At 41.7% G+C, this 11,369-nt stretch overlaps 1 protein-coding gene and 1 long non-coding RNA gene across 8 annotated transcripts in view; one reads left to right on the forward strand and one right to left on the reverse strand.

Annotated features, from left to right (window-relative positions):
• FHAD1 (forkhead associated phosphopeptide binding domain 1) overlaps positions 1 to 9,926 on the reverse strand; it is a 45,518-nt gene extending 35,592 nt beyond the window's left edge. For 4 of the 7 annotated variants that reach the window (XM_019541528.1, XM_019541529.1, XM_019541530.1 and 1 more), the window contains exons 1-5: positions 9,626 to 9,925; positions 7,809 to 7,900; positions 6,592 to 6,822; positions 4,338 to 4,461; positions 3,208 to 3,338 (exon numbers count right to left, since the gene is read on the reverse strand). In XM_019541528.1, coding sequence (XP_019397073.1) covers positions 3,208 to 3,338; positions 4,338 to 4,461; positions 6,592 to 6,822; positions 7,809 to 7,900; positions 9,626 to 9,899 — 852 coding nt within the window. In that variant the 5' untranslated portion in view covers positions 9,900 to 9,925. Of the gene's footprint in view, positions 1 to 3,207; positions 3,339 to 4,337; positions 4,462 to 6,591; positions 6,823 to 7,808; positions 7,901 to 9,625 lie in introns of those variants that run through there. The other 3 variants (XM_019541532.1, XM_019541531.1, XM_019541533.1) reach the window with 3 other exon arrangements.
• A 65-nt stretch (positions 9,927 to 9,991) lies between these two features.
• LOC109314385 overlaps positions 9,992 to 11,369 on the forward strand; it is a 19,573-nt gene continuing 18,195 nt past the window's right edge. Inside the window, exons 1-2 of the long non-coding RNA XR_002102275.1 lie at positions 9,992 to 10,802; positions 10,941 to 11,089. This is a non-coding gene — a long non-coding RNA (uncharacterized LOC109314385). The remainder of the gene's footprint in view (positions 10,803 to 10,940; positions 11,090 to 11,369) is intronic.

Raw genomic sequence — 11,369 nt, forward strand, 5'->3', positions numbered from 1 at the left:
AACAGCAGCCACATGACTTCTCCCAGTGGCATCCAAGAGGACAAAAGAAAAAGTGGGGGCTCTGGTGTGCCGGAGTCCATGCTCAAAGAATTGGCCCCTCTCCTCCCACCTTCAACTTCAGACAAAAAAAATTGATCTGGCTTTCATTCCCACCTAGGCAGCTCTGTAAGAGCAGAAGCCATCGAAAGACTATGCAGCATGCCAGCTCTACAAATAAACCTACGTATCTGGCCCTCATCATCACATTTCCATTGACTTCCAGCTGACATGGATCAGGCTCTGCATCTCAGAGGGGAAAAAGAAAATCACTAAGGGAAAGCTGTTTGAAACTCTGGTATGCCAAAGCTCAAAAGCAGGGCCCGGGAGTTGAATAAATATCAAATGCAGGCCTCCGAGAGAAGAAGACTGTTTCCTACTGGAGAATATCTGTGCAATTGCCCTCTCAGGAGATGTCAGGTATCAGATGATGATGAAGCAGCAATAGCGGCTTTGTGAGACCATGCTGCAACAGCAGCCACATGACTTCTCCCAGTGGCATCCAAGAGGACAAAAGAAAAAGTGGGGGCTCTGGTGTGCCAGAGTCCATGCTCAAAGAATTGGCCCCTCTCCTCCCACCTTCAACTTCAGACAAAAAAATTGATCTGGCTTTCATTCCCACCTAGGCAGGAACACAAACATGTGCTCACGTGTACGCAGTCAGTTGTGCTCCCTTTCCTTCCCTTTGACTTTTGGCTAAAGTGCCCGGCCTGGCTGGAGAAATGCTTTACTTCATGGGAGGCTGTAGTGAGCTCAAAGCTTTCATGTCCAGCTCCACCCATGCAGAAAATCTGCCAGTGAGCAGCTGGTTTGCCCTTTGGCAAATAGGCATGGCACTGGGCAGCCCTGTGGCCCTTCCCTGGGATGCTAGAGAGAGGTGGCTATCTGTCTCAGTCTGCTATTAAGCAGACAGCAAGGCAGGGTGGGGGGACACCTCAGAGACAAACTGGCTCAGAGAGGCATAAGCTTTTGTAGGCAATGGCCTACTTTGTCAGATGCTATTTGCCAGGATGCTGGAAACAGTGATAGCAGCCACAGCTCCCAGAAAGCCCCCCAAATACTGAAGTTGGCACCACTGACTCTACAAATGAGCATGGCTACAAACAAGCAGCAAAGCAGGAAGCAGGGAGAGGAAGAAAAATATAGGCGCCAGCTAAATAAAAGTGTAGACCCAGCCTAGAGTCACAAATCGGCCCAATCTAAATACCGAGTGTGTTTGCTAATCAAGAGGAGAAAAGAAGGAAGCTATCATGGTACTATTAATATACTCTGTTGAACACACCCGAATACCAGCTGCAAAATCATTTCAATCTGGCATTGCACAGTTTGTGCAGAGGAAGTCTTAGCACCGGTGAAGTAAACAGCAGGGTGTCAAATAAGTAGAATTCACCAAATTCAAAAACTCAGGCAACACAGCCTAATGGATACACTCTGAATGAACCACTTACTCCTTCATGAAAGGTGGTAGTTATAGGTGTAACAGGTCATTAGCAGGGCTTTCTGGCCCAAGTTTATACATTAGGATTTGGCACATTTTCATTAGATATACAGTTTTTGAAATGATCCAAGAGCAGCTTCCTGGAGTGCTTCACTGTAGCATTCATTAGCATAGTCCTCTGTTGGTGCAGGCAAGTCTATAAAGTCCTATGGCTTGACATTTTTACCAGGCTTGCAATAATGGAGTATACATTTAGCAGGAAACAGTGCTATTCAGTGGAATTCATCTTGAAGAGCAGGAAAGTTTTCAAAGTGCCAGAAGCAGACAAAAATCCTGAATCACCTTGATAATCTGAGATTAATACAGAAACTGAAGAGAGTAAATTGAAAAGTAGCATTATATGATGAAGGTATATCTTATTTAGTTAGCGTGTGCATATATACAGCTTATGTAGCCAGTCTATGGACGTGGTCGGACCCAGAGGGTGGTGGTTGACGGAAGTCAGTCGTGATGGTGCCCTGTGACCAGTGGGGTCCCCCAAGGCTCTGTCCTAGGGCCTATACTGTTCACCATCTTCATTAATGATGTAGACATTGGTATCAGAAGTGGACTGGCCAAGTTCGCCAATGATACCAAACTCTGGGGGTAAAGCATTCACACCTGAGGACAGGAGGGTGATCCAAGCAGATCTTGACAGGCTCACGAAATGGGTGGACAAGAGCCTGATGGTGTTTAACACCAAAAAATGCAAGGTTCTCCACTTTGGGAAGAAAACCCCACAGCATGCTTATAGGCTCGGCAGTGCTACACTGGCTAGCACTATGGATGAAAGGGACTTGGGGGTTATGATTGACCACAAGATGAACACGAGCCTTCAGTGTGATGCTGCAGCTAGTAAAGCAAGCAAAACGCTGGCTTGCATCCAGAGATGCTTCTCGAGCAAATCCTGGGACGTCATTCTCCCGTTGTACTCAGCCTTGGTGAGGCCGCAGCTGGAGTACTGCATCCAGTTTTGGGCTCCACAATTCAAAAAGGATGTGGAGAAGCTTGAGAGAGCCCAGAGAAGAGCCACACTCACGATCAGAGGTCAGGAAAACAGACCTTATGACGACAGGCTGAGAGCCATGGGACTCTTCAGCCTGGAAAAGTGCAGGCTCAGGGGTGATGTGGTGGTCACCTATAAGTTTAGCAGGGGTGACCACCAGGATCTGGGGGAACATCTGTTCACCAGAGCACCCCAAGAGATGACTAGGTCGAATGGTTAGAAACTTCTCCAGGACCATTTCAGGCTGAACATAAGGAAGAATTTCTTTACTGTCCGAGCCCCCAAGGTCTGGAACAGCCTGCCAGCGGAGGTGGTTCAAGCACCTACTTTGAACGCCTTCAAGACACATTTGGATATTTATCTTGCTGGGATCCTGTGACCCCTGCTGACTTCCTGCCCCTGGGGCAGGGGGCTGGACTCGATGATCTTCCGAGGTCCCTTCCAGCCCTGATGTCTATGAAATCTATAGAGATGCATACTACCATGCCTTCTGGGAATAAAAGTCTCCCTGACTCTTCACTTCTTGTCTGGTAGTGAAATATCCTACAAATACAGAAACTATAGGTACTGGGCCAAATCTGTCCCTGGTATAAGTCTGGTAAAATCTATTAAGCACATTTCATTTATATGTTTTCCTAAACCACTTGCAAGATGGTAAGTAAAAGAGTAAATAAGTATGAGCATTAACCTTGGCAGAAACAAGTGCAAGCTGATTATCCTTCTCCCTGTTTTCCTTCTTTAATTTATCTGCATCCAGTCTCAGTTGCAGTATTTTCTGCTGCTTTACAGAAATGTCTTTTTGCAAACTAGTCACCAGGCCTGTGAAGAACAGAATTTAGGTCAAAGAATGCTAAAGCATCTTGGTTATGAAAACCCTTTAAGCACTGAAGGAGAAAAAATGATTCACTGTATTTTAAAAATATCTGACTTAGAAAACATATTCAGATTTAGAGTATAAATTCTGGGAGTGATGCAGTGGGGCTATTTTTCTCAGGGAATTCAGTGCTTTGGAGCATGCACCATAGTCAATAAGAATAACTCTCTTACAGCTCAGTTTTTCTTGAAAAATGATGATTTGTTTTGAAACATAGGACCCGTGTCAGGATATATTAAATATCCTGTTTACTTTTGGAAAACTAAGATGAAATGAAATGTTTTTGCTAACGGGACCGTATTGTGAAATGCTGTTTGAGGAAAAATACCAAATATTTTGTGCAAACAGCCAAGCCCTTTTGATTGTTAACTCACTGTATAAAGGCAGGCTGGAAAATGGCTTATAGTCTTTAAAATCAGAACCTGCTATAGATATCCAAAGCTTTGGACACTGACCTTCAGCAGCTGTACAAAAATAACAACCTTCTCCCAGTTTAATTTTTTTTAAATTTATCTGCATCCAATTATACTTCCAATTTTTTGTCCCTTTACAGCTCTCCCTCCAAGTTCCACTAAACTCAGTAGAGATAAAACTGATTTAGGCAAGTTGGCAGTCTGGTTTTTGGTGACCAAATAGTTTATTTCAAAAGAAAAAAAAAAGAATTATAAAAAAAACAACAACTATCTGCCCCAACCAACACTACAGTTTAGGTCCAGTTGTTCCTTATTTCTACTCCATTATTTCACAGGTCATAAAGGATTAGAAAGTCTTCAAGAAACAGAAAAAGTACAAATAATTTGATAAGATCCAGATAGCCACTGAGAATCATTTCTTGCAGGAAAAGTTTGCAAGTATTGGATTTTTTTAAAAAATACCGTCCTTATAAATTATATTTTGACCCTTGTTCTAAATATTACTCTCCTGAACTGTCACAGAAAATATACCTGTGGTCAGAGTTTGGTCCTTCCTTAATTTCTCACCCTCTTTTTTCAAGTTCGCAATTTCTTGATCTTTTTCCAAGAGAGAATAGCACAAGACTTGACTGGAGCCTTTCTGAAGATTGCTTATCTACAAAATATGTCCAAATGAATTACTGGTCACCTTAAATAGGAAACAGCTGAACCAACCTAAGTCTCACAAACCTACCTCTGTATTAAATTTGAACCAAACTTTTTTTTCCCCCGCGTGTCGAAACAGGATGATGAGCTTTTTGTTTGGCTTTTTCATGTATGCTTACATCTACTCTGCCCAGTTTGGATGGACCCACAAGGAGAAGGGATGCATTAACATAAGACAAAATGTTCTTGCTACATTTCCAGATTGAGGGGAGAAAGCAAGTATCAGTCTTCACTTGAGAAACTGCTCTCCCAAGATCTCCAACCCAATTCTTCAGGGCTGAGAGGATTATAGTTTGTATATTTATATAAAAGCCTGACAGCTTATACATGCACGCGCGTGCGCACAGACACACACACACACACACACGCACACACACACAGCTTATGACAGTTTATATACGCATATAAAAAAGCCTGACAACTTATCCAAACTGAACTAAACTTCCAAACTGTTCACATCAAAAATCAAATGTAAAGAGCAGAGACAAAAATCAACAATCTAGATAGGGAATGTATGGCTTGTACGCTGGCAGAAAATTCTAACAAAGTAACCTTCAGAAATATGTGTAGTTTAAAAGCTGTTAATATGTGCAGCTTTTATATAGAAAAACAGCTAAAAATGATAAAAAAAGAAAATGCTCTGTTGCAAATAAAGATCAAGCACATTACTTAGCTGTGTAGCTCTCCCTATCATGGTCTGAGAGACAATCAAAGAAAGGAAATATACATTTCCCACTGCTGAGATAACTGGTTTTTTGAGCCTAATTCAAAGGGGATTATTAGAAAGTTGGAAGGAGGGAATTCACTGGTTTAGCAGCATTTGTGAGAAGGACAGCTGTATCTGCAACATGTCCTTGCAACAGAAAAGAAAACCGCAGCCGTGGACAGCTTACGGAAAACAATCACCAACAGATGACACAAATACAATCCTACTTTGTATCCAGTTTTTAAAGTATTGCTCTTCTCTTGTTCTTTGCATATTTGCATATTTTAAAAGAGATGCTGTATATTTAAAATCCAATCTATAAAAGTATATTAAAAAGGAATTTCAGATAATAAACATGCCTCAGACATTACACCAGTTTGCATGGTTTCACAGTGATAGTCTATAGAATCACAGAAACAAGGTTGGAAGGGACCTCAGCAGGTCACATCTAGGCCAGCACCCTGCTCAAAGCAGGACCAGCCTCACCTACGTCATCCCAGCCAAGGCTTTGTGTAGCCAGGTCTTGAAAGCCTCCAAGGATGGAGACTCGATTACCTCTCAAGTGCTTTACTACCCTCCTAGTGAGAGAGCTTTTCCTAATATCCAACCTCAACTTCTCTTGTTGCAACTTGAGCCCATTGCTCCTTGTTCTGCCATCTGCCCCCACTGAGAACAGCCCAGCTCCATCTTCTTTGGATCCATCCTGCAGGTATTTAAAGGCTGCTATCAAATCCCGCCTTGGTCTTCTCTTCTGCAGACTAAATCATCCAATTTCCCTCGGCCTCTCCTCACCAGTCATGTGCCTCAGCCCCCAGACTGTTTTTGCTGCCCTCCACTCTCCAATGTGTCCACTTCCTTTCTGTTGTGTGTGTGTGGGGGGGGGCGCAAAACTGGACACAATACTCCAGATGTGGCCTCATCAGCGCCGAATACAGGGGAGAATCACTGCCCTTGATCTGCTGGCCATGCTCCTACTAATGCAGTGCAGTATGCCATTAGCCTTCTTCACACCCAGGGTGCACTGTTGGTTCATATTCACCTTATTGTCCACTGCAACCCCCACTTTTCCTATTTTAAAAGCATCTCCTCTATCCTGCATTTATATAAAAGACCCACACAAATAATTGGGGGAGCTAACCATCTCCTTGTACAACAGAAACAACCGAAGTATCTATTTCTAGAGGGGTGTCCGTACACAAAGTAAGTAAACCGAAAGAAAAAAATATTCTCTTTGCTCTAATCTTTTGCAGGTCCAGCAGTAAGTTGCTTCTTGCACCTGTGAACGAATATTTCTCATTGCTAAAGCAAACAGCAGAACTTCAGAGAGAAATCTGAATCTTAAAGCAAACAGACATCCCTTGAAGTCTTTAATACCTGCTCTTTCAAGGCTTTAATCTCTTCTGTTTTTGCTCCAATATCTTGCTCAAAGCTGAGTAGTTTCTGAGTAAACTCAACGTCATTCCTAGCAGCCTCCTGAGCCATCTTCTTTGTCATCACTGCAATTTCATCCTGAAGATTTGCTATCACTGTATCTTTATGTTTGGACTCGCTTTCAAGACCCACAAGACGACTGATTTCATTTTCCAGTTTTAGAATTGCTTCATCCTGAGGGCAGATTAAATTAGGACTATTATATACAGCTGAAGATGCAATGCTGGACATGTTCCAAAAAAGGTTTTGAATTATTTCCACTACAATTTCCTGTAAATGTTCTGTCTACAAAATACTATGCCTGAGCTTTCTAGTACTATACAATATATCATATTTTTTCTCATACTGCATGCGCTTTTCCCCCCCAAAATCAGTCCCGCCAAGACTAGGATGCATGTCTTAAGCAGGGAAGCTGACTTTCAGGCAAAGATTGGAAGCACCCTGGTGCAGCAGCTGTAATATCACTGTTCAAGTAGCTGAGGGAGTCAATTGACATAACGCTTCACTACTCTTCACCCAAGATGCATTCACAATCATCTCTCCTAAGGCAATTTTGCTATCTGCCAGCTGCTCCTGGTCTCTCCCAATATTGCAGACTCTTTAGCTCAGCCTCTTTAGCTGTTTAACACAGTCTCTTCAGCTCTTTTCAGAATTACAGATCCACCCATGGACAACCAGTCTTCAGCAGTAGCTAGGGATTCAGCTTTAAGTTATGCTAGAAAGGGAAGGCGATTCAGCTGAAGTTAAGCTCTGTCCCTGCTCTATGCAAACATGACTCTGGAAAAATCATTTCTTTTCATTCTGCCTTTCAAAAAGGAGGAGTAGCTTATATTTGGGGCTGTGTTTTATGCGAGAAAACATGGTGATATTAAATAACTTTAGTAATAATTGTCAGGTACTCGCATTAGATGCTCTACATATCCTCACTCTGAAATCCGCCAGCTCCAGGACAACTCCTTTCTTTATGTGAGTAGTCCATTTGAACTCAGTTACTGTGCCTTGATGTAAGTGAAGAAAACATCATCACCACCCATTTACACATGCTATTTATATGGCATCTCTGCTTCATTTACTTACTAACTTGTCCTGACATGTAATATGTTCCTGTTGAGATAACAGTACTTCTAATTACCTACCATGCAGTTATGCTTGTGTGTTACCTTTTCCTGAAGAAGTAAATCCACAGTATTAATTCTTGAGAATGGAACTCCAGTTGCTCCAGAGTGACTGTTTCCTGGTACATTTGTCAAAACTAATAATTAAAAAAGATTAAATTATAATAGGAAGGGTTTTTTTGCCTTTACAATAACATAGAGTGAAGCTGTTCCAAATATGATTAATTCATCTTTATCTGTTTAGTGTATCTACAAGCTTTCTAAACTAACCACCATTTCCATATTTCTTAATTTTATCCAAGCCACCACAAAAAAGAAAACAAAAAATACATTTCAACACGTACTAAAACAACACTCATTGACACAAACGCACGGCATCACCAGTGAAGAATAATACAAGTTTTATATGTGAAAATTTGCCAAGCTAAGGAGTAGGTATAATGACTGCAGGTTTTTCTGAATATGTAGCATTATTTAACTATGCATATTTCCGCTATAATGCAATGATATATGGGGTATGAATAACTATGACTATATTAACTATAACATTGTGATTTACAGCATATGGATCACTTTGGCCCCAATTCTGGTAAACATTTAAGCACAAGTTTCAAATCCATCCCTATTCCTGAAAACACTTACACATGTATTAAGTAAGCAAGTATTTAAGTCCAATTAACTCCATTAGAAATTAACTTTAAGTTATGCACATGCTTAAGTGCAGTCTTCGATCACAGCCTTGATGTTGGACTAACATAATTGCAGCACCTTAGTGTCTGCAACATTTAGGAACATTTCAATTTGGGGATTTGCCATTTTTCTAATTTTGCATATTACTGCATACAAAAAAAACCCCAAGAAAAAGAAAAACCAACATCAGATGTATACAATGCTGTAGTGCAGGGGCCAGCAATCTTTTAGGAGTGGCAGGCCAAAGTAGCACAGTTCGTTCCGAAGGTGAGCCACCACCTCTTTCCCTGCTGTACTTTTGACCCAGTCAGCACCTTCTCTGCCACTGAATTCATGTTACTGCTGATATCCTAGGTTTGCAGTTCAGGTGGAATCGCTTCGTGAGTCAGGTCTAATTTGCGGGCTATTTTGCTGACCCCTGCAACAGTACATTAGAGATGCTACAAAATCCCTATTACAGAACAGCACAAAATCTTGCTGGCAGGTCGGTTTATGTTGGCCAACCTTAGTTAAAACTTTAGATTCAGCTTCTTCAGTTGTAGTTGGGATTACAACTCCAGAAACCTGCTTTGGCTATGACTGTGACACTGTCTTGTTCCAAGGACAAAGGAAATCTATGCAAGATATGACTCCATATTTAACTTTCTCGAAGTGAAAAGAACTGATAACCACAGATCAAAATGGGGTGGGAGGTAGTGGAAGGTTATTCCAACCAACAGATTATAGTTGTTGAGTGAATCACCAAAGAAAAATACAGCATGTAGTATAACTGTGCAAGTTCCACCCTCATATACAAAAGCCAGAGATAATTTCATGCCAGGTAGCTGAAGCAATGAATATTTCTCATTGCTAAAGCAAACAGCAGAACTGTACTATGGACCTATTCCGATACCCACTGGAGACAATGCTAAGTCTTCTGCTGACTTCAGAGGACACTAGGTCAGGTCTGCACGCTTAATTCACCTATCATTTATTAATATAAACCAACACATCTCCACTAAAGTTAGAATTATATCCCCGAGAAACTGGTTTGAGAGAAGAATTGGTCCCAGTCCCAGATTCTATTTCAATTCTATTACTGCCAGACATAAAAGAAAAATATATCATTTTGTATGGAAGCATTTGTCAGTTTTACTGTTGTATAGAAGAGCTAACAAAAGCACAAGAAATACCTTGTCTGGCTGCCGGAGGCCTGTTGAATGCATCTGGAGAGCAAGCAGCTGTCATCATTCTGCCCCGAGCACTTACAGGTCGTTTTCTGACAGGCGGACAGGGTGCAGTGCCATTTGCTCCGGGCACCCAACTGTTGTGAACACCAGCTGATTGCTGAGACTGGAGAAAAGGAAGCTGAGAAGGACCGGTTGAAGGAGCATAAAGTTTTGTCTCTGCAATGAACTGTAGTTGCCCAGACCATGCTGTGCGACGTTTCAGTGATGGACAGGACATCTACATGGGGCAAGAGAATGCAATATTATACAGAGCACAAAATAAAATACTTAAGAAAAATAATTCCAATCAACGTATTTTATGTTGCATTTTTCAACTTTGACATTTGGTTTTCATCATGCTGCACCCACTCAACGTAGCTTCGCCAAGTTGTTCTACAGCCTTGTCCAGTGTTAGCTAACCTAAATCACTGGGTCCATCTGCCAAATGTCAGATCTTTGTTCAGCTAATACATAGCAGCTTTATCCAGAGTGCATGGCCCATGAATCTCTCTCAGCAGTCACCCACATTTCCAAGCAAAGGTTAATTTTACTCATCCAAACTGTGCATGAATATTTAGAATTAATACAGACGTTCCTCAGGCATTCAGACATAAACTGGTACCTTATACCGTAGTGGAAGCCAAACTCTAATTAACGGGGCAATCCACATGCTTAAAGTTAGGCATGTTTTGAAGTACTTGGCTGAATTAGGTCATGGCTTCCTTAACAAATTTTGCGCAAGACTTTGCCATGGGCTTCATCAGAATACGTACTAGTTTTCCTTTAGTTTTCACATTATTGAAAAGATTCAAGAATTCTAGCTGATTACAAAGACATGCGTTTCTTTTGTTTCAACAGGGCTGGGTTGTGTCAGTCACTTCAAGGTTAAGGATCCTTCTAGGGAATCTTCTGAAGCAAAGCTGCCTGCAGGACACGTGACTTGAGATCAGATGTATCCAGCCTGACAGCCCTCCATTTCAAATAAATGACACAGAGTAGAGGTAAGTAATCCTTAAGAATGATGGACAATCAAATCCAAGACTAAAAAGAGGTCTATGGTGCAGTGAGCATGGTTGAAATCCAATGAAAACAGCCCACGTGGTTTTGGCAGTATTCATCCTACCGTATATCCGATTTCTAGGTCAGTATTAAACCAGAACCCACCCTTAATCCTGAGCCATCGAGGTAGCTCATTTCTAGAAAAGGAGGGATGTATGGTGAAGGAACAGCTGCACTCGCAATTAGTAACCATGTTGTTCAAAACATCTCTTGCCTACAGGAAACCACCCAGAATTTTGCAGGTGTGAAGTATGGGGCTTTTACCCGCTGCACAGCCCATGAAATCAAGTGTTGCCATCAACACACATCTCTCCACAGAAAGGGCGGACCATGCATCTCTTCTAGAAGTCACCCAAGTTTGTAGCAAAGGTTAGTACTGATCCCTGTACTTTAGTATTCCTTCTATTCTTATGCATTGACATTATGCTTCTTGGGCAAAGAACCGCTCTGCATGACACGACTGTACTGATTTTTCAAAAAAGGAAAAGGGCTAGGTTGAAAGAATCTCTTGGCTGTGGAGTAGCTGCAGCTGGAAAAAGATACGTGCTTGGTGAATCAAACAATATTTTGTCTATTTTATCCTTTTAAATAAAAGAAGGACGTGGGCAGTGGGGTCCTGCAGGGCTCGGTCCTCGGGCCCGCACTGTTC

The sequence above is a fragment of the Crocodylus porosus genome, unplaced genomic scaffold (genome assembly GCF_001723895.1).
Source record: "Crocodylus porosus isolate Cpor-Errol unplaced genomic scaffold, CroPor_comp1, whole genome shotgun sequence".
NCBI classification, from domain to species: domain Eukaryota; kingdom Metazoa; phylum Chordata; order Crocodylia; family Crocodylidae; genus Crocodylus; species Crocodylus porosus.